The sequence below is a fragment of the Nesoenas mayeri genome (genome assembly GCF_963082525.1).
Source record: "Nesoenas mayeri genome assembly, chromosome: 4".
Taxonomy (NCBI): Eukaryota; Metazoa; Chordata; class Aves; order Columbiformes; family Columbidae; genus Nesoenas; species Nesoenas mayeri.
Window position 1 is genome coordinate 7,504,033 of NC_137540.1, and position 21,598 is coordinate 7,525,630.

General features: G+C 41.4%; 2 protein-coding genes across 2 annotated transcripts in view; one reads left to right on the forward strand and one right to left on the reverse strand.

Annotated features, from left to right (window-relative positions):
* Positions 1 to 11,141, forward strand: part of MCUB (mitochondrial calcium uniporter dominant negative subunit beta) — a 41,737-nt gene extending 30,596 nt beyond the window's left edge. Inside the window, exons 2-8 of the mRNA XM_080344154.1 lie at positions 1,694 to 1,772; positions 2,954 to 3,124; positions 7,018 to 7,122; positions 7,335 to 7,495; positions 8,324 to 8,527; positions 9,939 to 10,055; positions 10,923 to 11,141. Coding sequence (XP_080200280.1) covers positions 1,694 to 1,772; positions 2,954 to 3,124; positions 7,018 to 7,122; positions 7,335 to 7,495; positions 8,324 to 8,527; positions 9,939 to 10,055; positions 10,923 to 11,000 — 915 coding nt within the window. The 3' untranslated portion in view covers positions 11,001 to 11,141. The remainder of the gene's footprint in view (positions 1 to 1,693; positions 1,773 to 2,953; positions 3,125 to 7,017; positions 7,123 to 7,334; positions 7,496 to 8,323; positions 8,528 to 9,938; positions 10,056 to 10,922) is intronic.
* A 1,701-nt stretch (positions 11,142 to 12,842) lies between these two features.
* CASP6 (caspase 6) lies at positions 12,843 to 21,062 on the reverse strand (the record flags this gene model as incomplete). The annotated part of the gene is made up of 8 exons (XM_080343336.1): positions 12,843 to 13,081; positions 13,684 to 13,840; positions 15,561 to 15,736; positions 16,189 to 16,265; positions 16,705 to 16,851; positions 18,804 to 18,846; positions 19,566 to 19,607; positions 21,038 to 21,062. The coding sequence occupies 8 exons, from the start codon at positions 21,060 to 21,062 to the stop codon at positions 12,843 to 12,845; spliced, it is 906 nt and encodes a 301-aa protein (XP_080199462.1).
* Between the last annotated feature and the right edge of the window lie 536 nt (positions 21,063 to 21,598).

Consider the following 21,598-nt stretch of genomic DNA (forward strand, 5'->3'; position numbering starts at 1 on the left):
CACTTGTCCAAGCTCTGGCTGCCCTTTGGCATTCCCGCACTCCTAGGATCTACCTTTTTTTAAACAACTCTCTTGTGTTTAAGGTATTTTGCTATTCAGTCGAGGTTTCTGACCTCCCTTGATGCCTGAAGATTGTAATACACAATTTCGTCAGTGTTGGAAACTCCCAGAATGATTTATTTTCTTTAAATCCTGAAGAGGGATTGTTCCAGGTAGAAAGCTAGGGCAGGGTGAGCATCTTTGAAACACATGGATTAATTTTGCAGATTTATTATTTAACTTAATATCAGATTCATATCCAAAAAGTCAAGCTTGTGATTCTTTAAGAACAAGTAGATCTCATGAAGGTGGTGGGCAGTGCTTGGCATACTGAATGGCCAGAGGCCTCTTGCAGTTATAGCTTCCCTGTCCTGCCTTGTCAAAGGAGATTAACTTGCAGACTCTGAAATGTTGTGGCCTTCAGAAAGATGAGCTATAAACCTCTCCAGAGGGAAAATCAGCCCTTGGCATCTCTCCCCACCTCATTTTCCACTTCCCCCAGCTATCATATTTCAAACCCCATGCCTTGGTCCAGCCCACACACAATTTTTGTAGCCAGCTTAGCTAGGGATGTGATTTCTCTTCCTATTTCTGCCTGTTACGCTTAGTTTATGGCAGTAATGCCTGCTTGGTGGGAGTCACTGCAATAAAAATTGTTCCTCTGCTGGTGCAGGGGGACTAGCTCTAGAAGCAGAAGATTTTTGTGTCAGGATAGTCACATCTTCCACAGTGCCCTGGACCACTTCACATGCACGGGTCTAATCAGAGCAGTTTGTCTTCTCTGTTTTGATATGGCTGTGTTGAAGCATGTTGATCATTCTTACAGTGTCGCTGGAAGGGACAAACGTGCCGGTTCAAAACCATCTGTCCCAGGGTGTAGGGGATACTTACTACATCTGGGTGCACCTCTTTCAATGTGGTGCCAGATGCTGGTGGTGCTATTAGTTGCAGCGGCATCTCTGCTGGAGTTGAAACAGCCATTCATATTTTTAAAGATTAAAATAAAAAAATCTTCCATGCTTTGGTAAGCTGCATTGTTGTTATTGTCTTTTAACACCGCGAATGTCCATAGTTCACTTTTGGTATATGGCATGTAATTGTGAAGCAAAGGGGAAGGACCTCAGTCACGTATTTTATTTGAGATTAGGAGTGCCAGGCTGTTTATGATTCAGCAGGAAAAGACTTTGCTGAAACCATGCCTGCTGCTTCAAGTTCCACTGAGGAGACTGTACTGCTGCAGAACGCTTCTGCCTTCAGGCATCACGATGTAGACATCTTGCAAGCAGCTATTTTTTGGGGTAGAGGAGAGGGCTTATTGTAAGAATTGCATGAAGCACTTGAGAAACATTGCATGTTTCTCCCCTTCTTTCCTTCCCCTTCTGCTTTTTCCTTGAGTTATTTAAACCACGCCAGACAGAAAGTTCGACCATGGGCAATAATACCTTAATACCTTTGGCAATGTTTGTGCTTCCTATGAGGATGGTTCTGTCTTTTACACAGAAATTGTGAAGCGAGGGGGTTTTTCTTCAGATGGACACCTCTGCTGTCACATCACACAGAAGCGGGTCACCCCGAGAGGCTGGTCACTGCTTTTGAGCAGGTGAATCTTGTGTGCTAACCTTCCTAAAGCCAGCTCCCTGTGTCCCTGCTGCAGGTGCGACTGGGGGGACATGCCGGAGCTTGCGGGGGCCTGGAAGGAGCAGCACCTCCTAGCACCTTGGTGCCGTCTGACGGTAAGTGTGCCCAGCGGGCTGCCCCCTCCCACCAAAGCCAGCCACCTTTTCATCTGTTTTGTGGGGGTAGGGCGAGATGACATTAGTTGCATGTTATATACATAACATAACATACTGGGAGGAGTAGCTGACATGGCAGAAGGCTGTGCTGCCATCCAGCGAGACCTAGACAGGCTGGGGAGCTGGGCGGGGAAAAATTTAATGAAATAGAACAAATTTAATGAAATATAACAAGGGCAAGTGTAGAGTCTTACATCTGGACAGGAACAACCCCAGGTTCCAGTATAAGCTGGGGAATGACCTATTAGAGAGCAGTGTAGGGGAAAGGGACCTGGGGGACCTGGTGGACAACAGGATGACCATGAGCCAGCACTGTGCCCTTGTGGGCAAGAAGGCCAATGGTACTTGGAGTGTATTAGAAGGGAGGTGGTCAGTAGGTCAGAGGGGTTCTCCTGCCCCTCTACTCTGCCTGGTGGAACCACACCTGGAATATTGTGTCCAGTTCTGGGACCCTCAGTTCCAGCAGGAAAGGGAACTGCTGGAGAGAGTCCAGCGCAGAGCAACAGAGATGATGGAATGGAGCACCTCCCTTATGAGGAAAGGCTGAGGGAGCTGGGGCTCTTTAGCTTGGAGAAGAGGAGACTGAGGGGTGACCTCACTAATTTTACAGATATATAAAGGGTGAGTGTCATGAGGATGGAGCCAGGCTCTTCTCAGTGACAACCAATGATAGGACAAGGGGCAATGGATACAAACTGTAACACAAGAGGTTCCACTTGAATTTGAGAAGAAACTTCTCAGTGAGGGTGACAGACACTGGAACAGGCTGCCCAGGGAGGTTGTGGAGTCTCCTACTCTGCAGACATTCAGAACCCACCTGGACACCTTCCTGTGTCACCTCATCTGGGTGTTCCTGCTCCGGCAGGGGGATTGGACTGGGTGAGCTTTTGAGGTCACTTCCAGTCCCTGACATTCTATGATTCTATGTGATTCTGTGATAGTTAGATAGATAGATAGATAGACAGACAGACAGACAGACAGACATATGTCCCGGAAGTAGATGTACTATCTTCATTAAATCTAGAATGTATTGTGTGGTTTTCTTTATTCATCCTGTGTTTTAAAATTAAACTACAACTTACAAAATGACTTTTTCCCTTTTTTTTCCCCTCCCCTTGCAGAAGTAACTATTAATTACAGACATGGTCTTCCTGTGATAACTCTTACGCTGCCCACAAGAAGTGAGCGCTGTCGGTTCCCCGTTAAGCCAATGCTCACCACCGTAGGGGCATTCCTGCAGGGTGTGCAGAGAGAAGACAAAGGAATCGAGAGGGCAGAAGTCTTTGCAACAGGTATCTTGCATTTCTGTTGTTCCTAAAAAAATAAATACATTATTTTTCAAATGGGCTGTATTTCTCTTCTGCAGCATGCGTTCAGTCCACCACCAGGTTTAGCATTGTTGCTATTGGGGCAGCTCTTGAATGCTTCTGGGTTTATTGGTGTTTCAGATTTGAGTCCTCTTGGAAAAGCTGATTGCAGAATTGGGCATATTACTGTTACCATCCCTGTATCCCAGTAGTGTCCTCTAAGATCTTTTTCAGGTACCTTCTCTTCGTAATGTTCTCTTTAAATAAGTGTCTCTCTTCTGGTTTGATTGATACCTTTTTCTTTCCTTGTTCTCTATGATCTTCCTTAAAGACAACCAGTTGGGCTCTTGAATGTCATGTCTGCCAGTTGTTCTGTGTTACCTGGAGCTGGAAGAATCTGTTTGCCTTACTACAAACTTAAACTCATATGTAAAACTTACAAAGAGTTAAGCAATGACATAATGTATGCAATGATAAGGGGCAAGTTTTTGAGGTGTTGTGGATGTTTAATTTATTCAGCTTATAGTTCTTTGGGACTCTTGGTCTGAAAGGAAAAAGCTGTACTGATAATGTTCGCATTGATGTTGTTTTTCTTTTTGTAGCATACTGTTATCTCATTTTCCCAAACCTTCAGGTAATTTCTCAGGTTCTGTTTGCTGTTCTCATGTGTTCATATGTTCTGTTGCTTCTTCTCTCCGTCATAACTGGGTGCATTCATAATGTTCCCTTTCTTCCTGGTTAATATTGCTGAGGGCTGCAGGGACTCTTAAAGGCACCAAAAATAGATTGATGCTCCTAGAAGATCAGAAAGCCACAGATCTAGGAGAGGCTGCTTTAGTTGCCTTTAAAAGCACATTTAGTAAACCAGGAAAACACCATATATTTATATCCCCTACGGCAATGGAGGTGTGATCTGTGTGGATCCCAGTGTGTGAATGAGCTTTGTATGAAAATGAATTACGGTGTTCGTGGGTTTGTTTGGTTTATTGAATTATTTATTTATACTGTGTCTGCCAGGTAGCAAAGGTAAAAAATTCTGTTGAAAAAGATGATTTTGTCAAAGACTGTGGCATGTTCAGAAGGCACTGTGCCAAGTCATTGTTGCCAGAAGGTGTCCTTCCCCTTAACATTCAAGTTTTCACTAGAAAGGATTCCTTACATGGGTGAGGCCTCTGCCAGCCATCAGTTAACCCCTGGGTGCTGCTCTCTGTGCAGAGACATTGGGAAGCACAAGATAATTTCTGTTAGAAACCTACAAATCCATCATTTTTGGCAGGGCTGAGAAGCAGATTCTGAAGTGGAAAGGAATTTGGGCTGGTTTCACCTCATTTGTCTTATCTGTTTAACATACCCCACCCCGGCTTTGGAATAGAAACACTCTGCTTTGATTAAAACAGTGACTGTTACAGTTCTCTGCTTTATATTTTTCAAGTGCCAGGCAATCATAATGGTAAAGAACAGCTAGGATGTTTAATTTATTAGGAAACTGATACTGTAAAGAGAAACTATCGGTCAAATACTGAAAGTTGAATTTAAACAGTTATTATTAAAGAAAAATTATGAAGCCTTGATTTAGTGCAGACTCTTCTTCTGCGTCATTTAGCTATTAAATGAAAGGATTAGTGCTGTGTATGACAACTCCCTTTCATTTTCTGTAGATTTGATTTTCCTGCAAAACATCTGTAGACAAAAAATGGCCCTTGGTCCACATTTGAACTCCTGTGCTTTGGTATAGGAAGGAAAGTAGCCTTTTGCTGAAAGCCTCTGGGGAATTTTCTAAAAGGTTAATAAACTGGTGTTGTATGACATCCAGAACAAAGACCCCGTCCAGCACTTCTTTTGAGAAGCGTCTTTTGCTTAAAGGTCACTTCATAAATGTCGCCTTAATAATTTACATGCAAATGAGCTTCGATGTCCTATTACACTATTAAAAAAATAATAAAAAAAGAAAATTAAATAATAATAGAGTGGATTGGAAGTGGTAGCCTTCCAGGTTTGCTTTGCCACCCACACAGAGTGCTGCGTTAGCTGGCGGAGTTGGGTCGTCTCAGCAGATGAGACCTGAGAACAGAGTTCCAGCGAGTAAATAATCACAGGTGTGGGGTTATCTATGGTGCCTTTGTGTAGTGGGGACAGATGGAGGAGCCCGGGGCGCTGTGACAAATATTAACATACAAAAATCTTCATATTTTGTAGCCCGATCATTGCTAATCTCAGGAGTAAAGATGCTGTTTTCCACCGCTGCCCACCCCTTAGCGGATGGACGCCCCTTTTTATGTGTTGGAAATGAAGACCGGGTCAAACAGCTGCTCCGTGGCTTTAACCCCTCCTTGTACCACAGTGATGTCCAGCTGCAATGATGTGTGGTGCCAGGGGTTCATGGGGGGGGGTCTTGTGTCACCTGAACCCCATGGTTTTACTGGGTGACTCTGGGATCTGCTGGACTTGGGCTGGTGAGAGCTCCAGGGAATCCACCACGACACGTTGCTGCTAATGACTCTGGGAGCTCGTTTTCTGTGCCTTCAGCTCCCTGTGGGATGTGACGTGTTCCTTTGGCTCCTGGCTGCAGTGGGGTGTGCTGGACGGTGAAATGAAGAGGAAATATGAAAGCTGTCAGGCAGGAAGAATAGCAATATACTAAAGAAAAGAGGTTATTTACAAACTTCAGACCCCATTAAACAGGGAAACAAAAACCAGAGATGGGACAAAACAGATCTCTTAAATTTCAGCAGAGCCCTTAGTTTACACGTGCCTTTGTGTACTGAATGTAAAATAGGAAGGGGTCCATTTCTCATTTGGGTGCAGCTATTTCTCCTGTTGCTCAAGAATTCAGAAGTGCCCCCAGAGTGCTGAGCTTGTGTTGAGAGTGTCCTGGGAAGGACTGCAGTGCGTCCGTGCTTTTGGATGAGTCTTCTCATGTATTGAAGCTGTGGTTCATCTACCAGGGGCAAATCTTGTCTAAGGAATGCAGACACAGACACTGCCTGTTGGGTGAAAGGGCCTTTGGCAAAGAAAATGTTAAAAGAGGGATTGAAAAGAAGAAACAAATATAAAATCAGGATAAAATCTTCTACAACCAGCTTTGATTGAATGTCACAGTTACCCTCTTGCCCCTGGTTTTAAGTAAATGAAAACAGATATGATCTTTTTTCCTCATCCTGTTCTCAGTGTTGCTGGTGGGACAGCATGCATGGGATTATTTTTTGCTTTAATTAAAACAAAAAAAAAGGTACAAAAGGTTTCTTCAGAGATTTTTAGACTAATGCCTCTGCAGTTCCTGGTCTGCCTTGTACTGGACGGTCTAGCTGTCTACTTCTGCCAGTCACAACTGATGTCGAAACAGAGTGATTCAAGTACCATTAGTAAAAACCTGAACACCACTACTAGCCAGAATTGCTCCTTTTGATCAGAGGAACTTGTTTAAAGACATAAATCTATAACTGAAGATGAGGTCTTTGAAATTCTTTTAATTTCCCCTAAACCCTTCGACCTGGTGAAGATGCAAACTTGTGTGAGGATGGAGAAACAAAAATGCAGATTTTTATGTAGCAATTTGTTTCTGTTTTGTGCAAGGCTTCTTTTTCTTCTGCCCTCCCCTTCCCAATAGGCCAATTCTTGTCATGATCATAACACAAGATGCAAGTCTGCTCACAGTGTTGGCAAGCCCAAATGACACTGCTAGAGAAAGCGTTCAGGCGTAGACTCTGCCTTGATGTGTTCCTCCTTACTGTTTAGTATCAGTTACCACGTTTACTAAAAGTGCAGTTTCCTTCCAAACTTTATTAATAAAGAACTCTAGATTTTTTCCATAGGGATATCAGCTGATGTATAAGATTCCTTATGATAAACGATTTAGAGCTTAAATCTTTCTTCTGCAGATGGTAGCAAGGTCTCTGATGCAACCTTGATGGAGGTCTTACTGATGAATGACTTTAAACTCGTTATCAACAACACAGCATACAGTGTGTCGCCTCCTGTAAAAGGTAAGAGTGTCACTTAATAACTCTTGATTATTTCAGTTCACCCAGTGAAATGCGTGGGAAGTCTCAGAAACCTGGAACCTGTCTGGGGAAAGGAATTTATCTTTTTTTTCTTAAACCATCGGATGGTCCTGCTTTTGGGGGCTGGAGGTGGGGAGAGAATGAGTAAAGGTGGTTTCTTGAAATATTTTATATGACAAACATTTTCTTTTCAGATAAGCTGAGTAGTGAGCATGCTACAGAAATGGAAGATATCAAATCCTTGGTTCACAGACTGTTTGTGGCTCTACATTTAGAAGAACACCAGATTAGGAAAGAGAGAGAATTGCTGCAGAAACTGGACCATCTGAAAGAAGAGCTGCTGCCTCTTGAACAGGTTGGAAAGTGGTGTCACTTTCTTTATTTAAATACTCAAAAGCATTTCCTTTTATCCAGAGTGACTCCAGTAATAGAAAAATATCAGCATGGATGGCTATGGTGTGTCTGGTTTGTATGTTATGTACACAGGGTCAATTCAAATATAATTCATATTCTTTTCCATTCAGTTCTTTTTCCCTCCTGTTATGCACATGCACAAAGCACAACATTTGGAGAAAGCTGTCATGAGCAAGTCTCAGCTTTGTTAGTATTGGGCTTGAAAGTCCATTTAGTCACGTGTCGCTCTATGAGTTCTGAATACCCATTACGCAAATAACCCATAGTGAGGTAGCAATAATCTGTGGTTTAGGCCAGGGTTTTCTGTATCAACAAGGCAGATTGTTTGGGCTAATGGTTGCCATAATCTGAGAAGGGAAGGTATGAATGTTGCTCTAGGGCAGGCTAAGCTAACCCAGCATGACGGGAGGAAGGCAGAAAGAGCCTGACGAAGTGGACAGACTTTTTCTTGGCTTCAGATGTGCTTTGTGAGGTCCAACCTCAGTGTTAACCAGAGCTGCCTTGAATGGTAAATGGAAGTCCCGGTAGGTATAAATCCCTGGTAGTGGGAAGAGGAGATGAAAATCAGGGTTTCTTGGGGCACAACAGCCAGATCTGGTTGCCTTTGAGTTTCAGTCCTTTTCTTTCTCCACAGGGTAAGCTGGTAAGAGGAGTCGGTGAAAGATCCTGAAAAATTATGTAGCCCAGCAGGAGAAAACATAGTTGAGGAGCTGCTCATCAGTTTCACTCATGTTTGCTTGAACAGGTTTCTGGTTTTTCTTTTCCTTAGATGAAAGCCAGAATCACAGACAGTGCAGATGCAAAAACCTCCAGGCTTCTGTGGGTGGGCTTAGCTCTGATGTCAACACAAGGAGGAGCGCTGGCATGGCTCACTTGGTGGGTCTACTCCTGGGACATCATGGAGCCGGTCACATACTTTGTCACTTATGGGAGTGCCATGGCTTTCTACGCCTACTTTGTTCTTACCAAACGGGTAAGTCCTCATTTTGTAAATGTCTGGAGTATTGTAGAGGAGGAGAACTGACTCTGACAATCACGATGTTTGTGCTCTGATGAAAATACAATTCAGTAAGTAGCCTTGCCATCCGACGGGGACTTCTTTGATCCCTAATGGGGCTGAATACGAACATCAGGTTACACAAGTCAAGCCAGATACTGTTAAACATGAACTGCAGACCAGCTGCTGAGCATAACTGCTATCTGCAAGATTTCATAAGCTACAGAATAAAAAGCAATGAAAGAAGCCTCTTATTTTAGATTTTTGTAGATCAATTTGAATAGCAAACAGTACCTTGCTCATTGCTGTAAAGAGAGAACAACTAGTAGTGCTGTGCCAGTTTGGAAACGCTGCCTCACTGTGGGCCAGGAAATGAATCACTGCCCAGTAGTTTTGTTTGCTGGAGTTTATGTATAAACAGTGCAGGGTGCCAAACTGTTGGGAAACATGACAGTTGCATTGCTGAAATGTACCTAATTTAGTGCCTGAAAGAATGTTGTTGCATTGTTCTTCACAATGAGACTGCTTTTCCTTGACTTTGAATGAACAGAGGTAAATCTAGGACAGCTGAAATGTGGCAGGAAACAGGCATTGTTTAGAAGAAAGAAGTTTGCTGAGTAACAAAAAAATAGGTCTTAATTGAGCTGCACAATACACACTTGTCCTGGAATCCTGTAAGACTCTGAGGAATGATTCTTTTTCCTTTTTTTAGCTCAATACTTTACTCCCAAAGTGAACATCCTGATGTCAAACTTTCTGCAATGCAAAAATCTTCTTGTTATGGAGGTATATGGAAGAGTAATCAGCGTTTCCTTCCATAATACCGATGTATCTATAGACCTCGTGAGATGTCAGATTCCAGTAGTGACAAGGGGAGACGTGTCTGTTTTTATGAACAGCTGGCTTCAAATGTGACTTGTACTCCTCACTGATTTTGAAGAATGGCTAAGGCATTCCTACCTTTTCTATATGAGTAAATAGAGAGATTACTAGTTGGCTTTTTTGAACAGCTGCTGGCACCTTTGCTTGAGACTTTCAAATAAGTCTTTTGAGAAACAGTAGCTGAACTTTCTCAGACTCCTTGAAGTAGCATCTGTGGACTCAGCTGGCTCCAGTCGTGAAGATCACACTATGTCTTTATGATGACTGAAAATTCATTTAGATGTGATAGAAATGATTCCTGCCATATGTCTAAACATCCCCTATGACCTGTAAAGGGCATAACTTCATATGTAGCCTCTTAACAGAACATATATGTGTGTGGAACTAGAGAAATCTTCCTGAAAATGTCTGAATTTCTATTGAAAACTCATTTGTACATATAATCTTCTGACCTCTACCCAGTTTTCTTGCTAACCCCAAATATGTTCCCTGCTTTCTTCACCAGGACTACATTTACCCTGATGCTACAGACAGGCAGTTTCTCCATTACTTCTATCAGAAGTCCAAAAAGCAGCATTTTAATGTGGAACAATATAACAAGCTCAAAGAAGACCTAGCAGAGGTATTTGAATATAGTCCTTAAATAATGAAGTATCCTTGGGGTTAAGGCTTTTTCAGTAAACTCCCAGCTAGACCTCAAGGTTTGCTAGTTACATTCAATATAGTGCATTGCTTATCAGCCACTTTAAGCTGTTCAAATGATCAATGTTTGCCACTGACATAAACTACTTTAGCAGATCATCAGAAAAGGAGACTTTCATGAATTTAATTTATTTTTAAAGTCAGTTTATCAGCCTTACATGTCCTTTTTTTTGCATACTCTACTATGTTGCACTTTTGGCCATTTTAATAGAATAACTGCATAGCTTTTGGAGACTGGGTGTTTGCTGCACTGCTATGGTAACACAATCTCCCCCTTCCTTGGAAGGAGACTGTCTTGCAGAGTTCAGCATTTGACACCTTAATCCTATTCCTTAGGTAAAAGGCTTAGATTTACAGAATGTGTGTGACTGGATGGAAAAGGTGCTGGAAGCACCTGGGAGAATGTGATCTTCATGAAAAAATGTAGCAGATCTCTCACCCCTCAGGTCTTACTCCCCCATCCCATCACCAGCCCCTGTGTTCAATGTCTTGTAAAAGAAAACTGACACAACCCCTAATTTTAATTCAAGACCGGTGGTTCAGGATATTGTTTCATGAGCCACATTTGGCATAAGGGCAAGTGGTGGATGGGCAGAGCACACGCTTCTGTCCAGAGATGGACTGAATGACCTGAGCAGGTCTGTAAATGTTCAGCATCCTCCATGGATCAGTTTGGTTTCTTGTGTAAGGGCAATGCATTCTGAGAAAGGTACGGTACTGGATGGGTGAAAGAGGAGAAAACGGAGGCTGCAGAAGGATGAACTCTCACTCTTTCTTGCCCTGGCAGGCAGAAGAATCCCTGAAGCGTCTGCGCCAACCTCTGCACCTGAGGCTTCCCATCCAGGAAATCAGTGACAAGGACTGACCTTGGTTTTGTATATATTGAAATTGCCCTGTCAAAGCTGATAATGCATATTTAGTTACTCTATAGAAACTGGATATTTTGGACCACTATAGTTTTGAAAGTTGCAATAAATATCTATAAAAATTGTTTGGTCACTTGATGGTTTGGATTTGTGGTGGTGGGTTTAGTTTTCGTTTGTTTGTTGTTGTGTTTGGTTCTGTTTGTGAGGGTTTTTTGGTGTGTTTGGTTGGTTGGTTGGGTTTTTTGTTTGTGTTTCTTTTTTTCTTAACCTTATAATGAAGCTGCTGAAGCAAAGTTCTGCAAGGTATTTGTCAAATCCCATGATTGGAGGCATTCTGCCTGCTGGTAAAATGACAGGGGTGTTTTATAGAACAAGGGCTGTCTTTTCAGTACCAGTTCCTATAGCACAGCAGTACCTCACAGAATAATTAACTTCTGCATTGAGTATTCAGGATTTATTTTCCTGAAATTACTGTTTCCTTTTCCCTAGCTCTGTGCATCGACTCTGCTGGTGTAACACAGTTGTTGGAGGTTAGGCTTGCATCACAATTAAGCTTTTTCAGTAAATTTTGCTGGAAAAGAGAGACATACCAAACTCATTTACTATAAAATCATTTATTTCACTGTTGTATTTTATTGAAAGAATTTATCAAAACATCCAAACGTACATGATTTATACAAAGCTTTATAGTATCCATAGTAATATTTAAAACCTATGACTAAGAACATAGTACATAGAAAGACTTTACTAGAGCAGAGCCAGTAAATTTTATACCCAGGAAGGTGGATTAAGACACTTTTCTCGGCTCGAGTTCTCCGTTGTCCCCCAGAGTTAAGCATATGTACTGATAATGTAAAAAATAATAAAAGAAATATTTGCTTCCAGTAAGTATAATGGAAATTACTGATGCTGCAGTAGTAACAATCCTATGGTGAAAAGTCCTGTGGTGACAAAAGCACTGTCACTTTTATGAACACAGTGATTGTGTATGGCTCATCTCCATGGGTGCCAAGGGGAGGAAGAGGCTGATCCAACACCAAGGCCTCAAGTATGAAGCTTTGCATATGTTGTGTTTTTCAGAGCTGCCTAGAGATGTCCAGCAGTTGTTAAGTGAGCCTGGAACCTTGAAATGATTTGCTTTAGCTTTACAGATGTGTACAAGGTGAGCTTCCCAAAGTCACGCTCAGCAAGCTGTGCGTGGTCTCAATTATTTCACAACCGCTTGCTTTTTTCCTGAGGATGTAAAGCACCAGCAAGCTTCAGTTGTGCCCCAAACGTAAATGATGTGCAAGCAAGAAGGTCTTTATCTATATTAATGCTACAATTGTATTCAAGGAATTAAGTCCCTTTTTAGTGTTGAGAGAAAATTAAAAAATGTCTACAAAGCTCAATAACCCCACAAAAATTGGAAGGTAGATACTGCTGTCCAGAGACTTAAAAAATTCCCTATATACTCCCTGAAAACTCTGCTCTTGGAGCAAGAAAAACTAATCTAATGCAACATTTGAAATGTTTTGGAAATAGTTAGATATGCCATAGTTAGACAGCAATCAGGAAAAAAACTTTGAAGAAAAAGAAAGTAGAGTATCAATTATAATAAAATCTGAGCACCTCTCAATTATTTTGTACAGTCAGCTTCCCAAATTCCCTGAGATGAACAGATCTGTAATACTAGCTTTAAAATTTCTTTAAGATTTTAAAACTGTTGTGTATACAAATGATTAAATTTGATCCCAGTGCTTTTGCAAACAATCTTGTAGAACATTAGCCTCCTGAAGTAAGAGGGTGTGTTTTTCATTTCTGCAGTGGTTATTAGTTAATGGTCATTGTTAAGTAACAATCTACTTAGATTTGGGATGAAAATACAATTTTTTCGTTAACATTGAGGCAAAACAAGGAATCTGTTTTTTTCCTATAGCTCTAATATCTTTGGAGTTATCCACTTTGCGACAAGATACTTTCCTGTTAACGACAGTAAGAAGTTCTGTGAACTCCAAGGAAGAGCCGTGCTTCCTGAGTGCCTCACACAAATCTTGAATGTACCAAGAGCCATTTATAGTTTCACGATGAGAAAAGTAACCTGTTGTAGAACAGGAACATAAAATTATATCCAAATGTAAACAGTGATGCTACCTAAAAAATATTCATGAGTTACTGCTTGCTAGCTGCATCCATAAGGGATTACTGATGGGTATAAATCTTACTTTGCCATTATGTAATTTCACTGGCAATTGTAAATGGGAAATGGCTTTGAGATCACTTACAGTGCTCAGCCAAGAGGAGCACAGTTCAGGGACTGGGAGTCTACAGGACCATATCTGCACATTACAAGACTGAGGACAAGATATATGAAGGACTGGGGAGGACAAACATGCAGTGCAGGGAAATTTATAAGCCACCAGAATCCTACAGTCCTGGAAAAAAGGGGAATGCTTGCTGTCAGCAAACAGCTCAGCAACATTGATGAGAATGTTTCTGCTTGGCAAATTAACTACATCCTTGATAGTTTATTTTCACTTTTTCCTTAACATGTGAGGCTCTTTCCCAGACAATATGTCACTTATCTGACATGCAAAACAGATGACATGGAACTGTACATGTTATTTTGACTGCAAAATGAAGAAGTGTTCGAGGTTGTTACAGTGAAGTATCAGTCATCAGATGTAAAATATTAGAACTTACCTTGCGCCACAGAGTAGCACATGATAAAATCTGCACCAGCAGGCAGGGTATAGGCACAAGCTGCATCCACTTCAGTCTCATTGGCAGTAGATTCATCACTACCATCTGTTGAATCCGGAACAATAACTGGATCATCATGTTTATCACCTCGACATGCCTGTTGGTGAGAAGTATCGTTACACTGTCAACCTCTGCCAAGCTTATCTATGTTCATATACTTCTGACACTAACCAAAGAGGACTTATGTTCATGTAGGTGTTCCACATTACCATGAGTCTGGATTCAAAACGACCCATTTACTTCTCTATCCATTAAAATACTGGTGAAAAAGTCCCTTTGCAGGACTCGCTGCTGTAAAGTCCGTATCTGTCCTGTAGTGGAGAACCCAGAACTGGACACAGTACTTGTGATGCAGCCTCACCAGTGCTGAGTAGAGAGGAAGAATCACTTCCCTCAGACCTGTTGTCAAGGTAGCGTTGAATAAATTCTCTGAAGCACATCCATCATTATATCCTCTTACACTTCAGCTCATAGTTCAATCTCAAATGTGTTAGTTGAGGGAGCGTATTTTTAATGGGAAGCCAAGAAGTGAGCCCAGTATTGTCAGTGTTGCAGAAAAGCTACACATGGAGGATAAGAAGGTAAGAACGCACTCTCAAAGATACAAAATAGGTAAGAAGCATTACTTAAGAACTATCGCTAAAGAGAGAAACATGAAAATCTTTAATTTACAGTGATGAAGTTCCACTCTTGCTGTTTCCTCCAATTTCCAAAGGTAAATGGTGTAACAATTGTGCCATAAAAGAACTGAACTAAGTTAATTTGTTTTTTGTTGAGTACATGTTATAAATGTTTCTAACTACTACTTATAACTTGAAATTGAAATATGTAAATATTTTTTCCATCTTTGCTGCCTGGTAAAAAAAAATAATCGAAGTTGAATGAGTCCTAATGACCAGTGAATTAACAATGTGCTGCAGCCTTGTGCCTAAGGAAGCTTTCATTTGAAGAAAAGGTAATTCTTAGAATTACTCTATAAACGACTACAATTAACAGTCCCTGAAGGCCAGGTTCTCATTTAGGTTTGCTAATTGTAATCTGGATAAAGATGGCATAAAGCCCTGTGTAACCCGGCTTGACCCTATAAATGACTCTGCTTGGAACAGGAGGCTGGACCAGAGACCTCCTGCAATCCCTTCCAACTTGCATTTATCCTGTGAACCACGGAATGAAACAGGTGGTTATATATGGGCTTTATTTAGCACAAGCAGTATTTCTAAGGTGATAAAACCTTAAATGGATTAAGTTCTACAGAGATGCAAAATATTGGTTGTGGACAAAAAAGAAACAAAGCACAACAAAAATAAGCAAACAAACAAAAAATCAACACTAAAACCAACCAAACACAACACCCACCAAAAAAAAAAAAACCGCAAACACACAAAAACCAAATTCTGTAAGGATCAAGTAAAGGGACTTGCCTGGAAGGAAACAGTGAAGGGAAGGAGGTTTGATGGCCTCTTCAGCCCAGCCCAGGCCTGTGCGGTGTGAACAGCAGGAACTGAGCTGATGCTGTACACAGCTTTCTCAAGAAAAGTGGTACTGTACATTAAATATACACTGACAGTCAATCTGACATGGGCTTAATTACTTCATATTAAATACAGCTAGAATAATTAACACAGGTGTACATAAGGGTTTTTTAAAAAAAGAATCCTTGTCTTAAATGCCTTGAAGGAACAGTTTTCTGTGCCTTCTTTCCTAAAGATGCAAAAACTTTCCCTCTTGGCAAGACTGTATAAGGAAAACTGACTTCTGTATTAAAAGAAAGCATAGGTCAGTGTTCACTCCACTGAATTCAGAAACAGACATCTTACCTGAATGATAAATATCTTCGGTTTTCCTATCAGACTCTGGCACTTGTCTCCTCTGAACATGTCTGTGATTGTCTCAATTTTGATTTGGGCATCAAACGCATAAACATGATCGTTCTCCCCGTGACTCAGGAACACACAAACAAAGCAGTCAGCATTGCTGTGGTCATCCTTAGAGGCTGAAATAGTCAAGTGGTGTTTAGATGACTAAAGAGTGATCTTCAGCTTTTAAAAACATTATATATTTGTATCATATAATGTAATCTCCAATCGGTTCTTTTTCAAATGAAATGCATTTTCAGATAGTGTTATACTGCAGAGATTTGAAGGTTCAATGATTCAACATGGCTGAAGATAAGGACCACTCCAAGTAAACAGAATAATGTTATTAACTTTCTCCCAGCTGCAGGTACTTTCTTTCAGCTCTTAGTGACTTCATTAGCTCTCTCCACAGAAGCTTCACTTACATTGCAATAAAATAATCTGAAATCTAACCCTGTACGTCATTAAATTAAAAAACTCCCTTGTGCACAAGAACTATTTTAAGTTAGATGAACAGACAAAATGGAAGAAAAGATACCTGGAAATTCTGCTACAGCTAGTTAGACATAACCAATATATAGCTTCCTACCTTCATGAATTTTCTGCAGCACTTCATCTGCTTTCAGATTATCATGAACTCTGACTTCAAATCCAAGGTCTGTCAACCTATTGTTAAAACACATCGGTATTAGTAACAAATCTTGCTCAAATTACATGTCAGTTGCTACCAACTCAGTTTATTTCCCTATGAGTGAATGAGTATTTATATTTATGCATTATTTATGAAAAAACCTACTAAACTTCATTTTCAACTCAAATTGGTGTCAAGTGCAGGTGTAATACCTAAAGTTACTTCAAAGAGTTTGTCCTAAGAGCGGTGTGGACACATTTAAATCACAGGACTTGTGCCAGCAGCTTCTGTAACTCAAAGGAATGTGCCTCAAACCTTTTCTTATTATGGCTTTCTTTGCCAGGGTTGCATAGGTGCTTATATCTGCAAAAGCTTTTGTTCTATACTTAAATGTAAGGTTTAGGTAACTGTTTATTTGACTGTGACCTCTGAAGTTTAGCTTTTTAGCTTGAGTAGAGAAACCAAGTTTCTTACCTGCGTTCCAGATTGTTTCTGTCTGCAAGAGTCCCACGTCTGTCTGGCAGCATTAAATGCCAAAAAAAGCGCTCGTGATTGAAGATTAATGCAACTCCTCTTCTTTGATGGTTCATTTTGTATTCCTCTGCAGGATCAAGTGTTTGTCTGTTACCAGAGAGAGACAGAAAACGTTCTTGATAAATGAGTTAACAGCTAATTGAATTGCCTTCCTATATTCCTGGTAGCTGAGAGTTTTTAACTGACCAGAGACTTTGAGGATCTAATTTCACAAGACAAGACCTCAGAATGTGCAATATTTTAGGCAGAGTCTAAATCGCTACATCTTGAAAAGCTTGGGCATGTTAAGCAATTCAGTAGAAACAAGTGTTGGGTCCATACTAGGCTCTATCAGGTAGGTTGAACAGTTTCTCTACAATGTATTTGTATTTTGTCTTGTCTCATTAATAAGGCATATAACTGGACATTAGACTTGGCTCTAATTTTCCAGGTTATGTGTTTAGCTAAATATTATTTTAACATTATTAGATAGTGCATATATACTTATTTGGAACTGTAGCTGTCTGACATTTGCTTTAAGTTTTTCTAACCAAACCTAGTGCTGCATCATAAGCAATAGACTATTAGCAGGCGATAAGGTGGTATGCACAGTACATCTTGCAAAAGGAGAAAAATTTGTATTATTTAACCTAGCAAAATGAAAGCTGTGACAATACAACTGTTCATCTAAGTTTTTAGCAACCAGCCAACAAAATCCCAAAACTGAAAGACAGTGTTGTTCTGAAGGACATAACAAATGACCAACACAGCCTCTAAGTAGAGTACTTTAAACTATCATGTCATGGCACCAAATGTATGAAGCAGCATTCAGCAACTTTATTGTTTTATGAGCAAAACACAACATAGAAGTCTGTGATAGCGTGCTATGGACTGTAACCTTGGACCCAAAAGGACATTTCCAAATGTTGACATGGAGAGGTATCAGTGCAGGGAATAGAAACTGAAATGTTTCTGGCAACAGCCCTGGCAATAGACATGGCCAGTGCTATAGATGTACAGAGCCTGGCTCTAGTCAGAGCTGTCATTTTTGGCATGTTGCTGGCTTTTTCCTGCTATGGAATGTTCAGTTCTGGTGCAATTGGTGGAAACAGCTTAGGATATTTACCTGCAAATGTTACTTAAAGAACACAGTTTCATCAGCCAAATGCTTTTGTTTCACTACAAAATGACCCAACTTACCTGTAACTATTTCTGCTTCTTCAGTTTATTATTAACAGCCCCCTAATAAAGCATCTTTTGGTAATGTCTGCATAAGAATTCAAACAGGCAACAGGAATTCTTTATGACTGTTCAGAATCTGGAGATTTCCATTACAATGGTTGGATAACCAGTAAGAAAAGTTAAGTGAAGTGCTTTATCACACTCTCCCCAATTTGAGTTACTTAACACAGTAAAATGCAAAGATGATAAACTTTAGCCCTGTAATTATGAATGATAATTCACCTGTGCCACTAACAGAGTTTATTCAGATTTTAGTAATTTGTCTTCCTTGAGATTCAGCTAGATGTAGGGCTAGTAGGGTTTTTGGATAGTTGGGTCCCTGGATCCTTTGAATGACCATTAAAGGATAGTTCCTTAAATAGTTCTTCCTCTGCTCACCTGTATTCACTGAGTGGGTAAGGCAAAGGAAGTTATCAGGCAGGTATTTTACCTTTTCCAGGGCTGGATGACATTGTAAAGTGGAGTAGGAAAATTCATGGAATCACTATGCTGTGGTTTCTTCACTCCTAAAGGAAGAGATTGGTGTGCTACACTCTGTCACTTAGTCTGCCCAATTGTCTCTTAGATTGTGATGGTATTTTTGCCAGTCTCTGCACATTGCCTAACACAGAAGGAGTCCACTCCTAAGAGTCTCTTCTGCATGCCTTTGTGATAAGAAGGGTGGTTCCACACCTGGTATAGCTAAAACTAGAAATGTGTTCTGTGAGTGGGTGGAGTTGAGTTAAATAATCCGGTCACGTTCTTAACAAAAATTGGAAAACCCTGCACCAACCTCAGCGCCATGGGCCATCTCTCTGTTATTACCATCAGAATTTTACCTTGTATCAAGTGCATCTACTTCCATGATGTTCTGATTTCCATCTGTTGGAGAAATCAAAAAGTTCATGCATTAAAAAGAAACAATTTGAACTTGTGCATCCAGCCTTCAAGTTTAGCTGTTCATATGAACCAAGAGCTCATTCACACATCAGGTAAGCAGGCATGCAGTTAAACAGCTTCATTAGCATTTGTCTGCACCCACAGCTTTTGAAGCCTGTACTTAAAGTTTTCTCTCCAACAGTCTGAATTTTAGGTGGTCAAGACGTGTATTTTATATGTGTCTGTGGATCTGTATCTATATAGACATACTCAGAGATCATGATTTTGTTTAACTAACTAGCTGGCTGTATTTATTTAAACAGTCTCTAACTCAATCATTATGATTTTACATAATCTAAAAATACACTGGTGTTTATTTTCAGTAATGCTGCAAATGCAAAGCTGAGACTTCTTTTTGAGGCTGGATGCAGCATATCAGTCATAGTAGGCAGTGCAGCAGTATGTATAGCTAATAACAAGCAAGACTTACACCTTTTCTTATGCTAAACTATACAGACATAAATATCTCCAGTAAAAGAATGCATATAAAGGTAACATTGTGGGAACATGCACATCTTGGGAGCACGCAGAACTAAAGCCTTGCAGATGGTTTGGCCAATATATTTATTCCTGTCATATAAACATCTCAATGGGCTATAAAATCACAGCTCCTACTACTACTGGTGGACACTAACTACCACATTATGAAAACTATACTGTACCTGTGGTGGTTAATATAGGTCTGCTATCCACCTGGACTTCACCTGCAATTAGAAAAGAAGACAGGTAACTTACACATATATTTTACAAACTACTTTGTGTATATGATATGCCCATTTCACATCTGTTTTTCACGTCTGGTTAAAGCCTTTTGCAAAACAAACATAACAGCTATGTACCGATAGAGGAGAAAATTTATAAATCCATTAAAATAAACTTGCAGAAATCTAGACTTGGCTTCAGAAGCTTTTATGTTGAACACCATAGCACAGGAGGGGGTGGCTCAAAGGAAGACACGTGCTTCTAGGTGTTAGTATTTACATGTAATCTTCCCACTGGCAAATATCAATCATGCCTTCAGGTGCTGAGTCTTACAATTACCTGAATGCACAAAAAAAAAAAAGAGCTATTTCAGTTTATCTGAAACACAACATGTAAGTGAGACTAACAACAGAATGCTGAAAAATGAGTATGGATAGAACAGAGTGAAAACATCTGTCCTGTAACTCTGTAGATAATAGGAAGCTAGAGATCTTTAAAAGTGCATCTGTATATTTACATTAACACTGTATTTTTGCTTGTGTACCTGAGATCTGGCTGATGGTTTTGCCTCGACTAAAGGGGGAAAAGCTGGTAATCCACCCCCCCAAAAAGCAACGGACCATAAAAACAAAGTCCTCAAACTTTTAGACAGAAGATGTTGTCATGTGGCTACAGGAAGAACAGAATTCCTGGGCCAAAGGAATCTAGGGAAGGATGTTTTTCCTGTTCTTTTAATCCTGTTTTAGCCATTTCCCAGTCATTCGTTTTTCATTGCCACTGTCATACTGCAGTTTCATTCAAGTAAACACTACTTAAATTATGATTTATGAAAAGCTTTGTTTGTCTTACACAGGCGTGTTCTAAAAACGGATTGCACTCGAGACTACTTCTTTGTCTTAAATCTCATTAAGATGGATCGTTCCAAAGGTAAAAAAATAATCAGGTATGCACTGGATTACGCTGATATCTGATACATTTTAATCTCAACAAGGTCTATCACTTGGTCTAAAGGACGCAGCACTTAGAAAATACCAGTAACTAAATGGCATTAAAGATATATGTAAGAATAACAGGACCGCCAGGAAACAAACCCACAGAGTTTTTGCTGCTCTGCTCTTCTCTTTTCTCCTCTTCTCTCTTCTCTTTCCTCCCCTTTCCTCTTCTCTCTTCTCTTTCCTCCTCTTCCCTCCTCTCCTCTTCCCTCTTCTCTTTCTCCTCCTGTTACACATCACCGTTCTTCCTGGGCACCCGAACCCCAGCTCTCCAGGGTGCGCTCCCCTCTTTCTGTGCTGCCAACACCGCCCTTTCCCCGCTGGGGTTTACACGCCAATCTGCTTCCGCCTTGTTTGCCGCCCTTCTCCCCGCCGGCCGCTTTTTCCCGCTCCCGTTCCTCCCATGAAGGGAAGGACAGGGCCCGCTGGCCACGACCGACCTCCGGGCAGCGCTCCCCCAGCCATGGGGGACTCCGCCGAGGGCCCTCTCCCACAGCCCGCGGGGCGATCGGCACCGTACCCGCCGCAGGCCGCGCCGAAGCCGCTGTGGCCGGGGGCCAACAACCGCCGCCCCCTCCGACCGCGCGGCCGCCATTACCGACCCCCCTACCCACCTGCCGAGCGCTGCTGCTCCGAGCCCGACATGACCGCGGACAGAGAACCAGTCCGTGCTGTGCCGGGCAGTACCGAGCGTGCCTCCCCTTCCCGCGCCGGCCCGCCCCCTGGCCCGGCCCAGCCGCTCCCTCGGGGGCAGGGCGGTCACCGCCCTGAGGCGGCGGCACCTCAGCAGCGCCCCCGGCGCTTTCCCTGCAGCCTTCAAATCCCCGCTCCGGGCTCTGCCCGCTGAACAGTAAAACCTGCCGCCCAGCTGCTGTTTTCCTTTGCTTTCTGCCGAGCTAAACCAGGGCCTGATTTCCTGATTTCACCAAGGGAATTGCAATGTGTCCTTTGCCAACATCATTTCCAGAAGGACAAGGAACTGCTGGAGAGAGTCCAGCGCA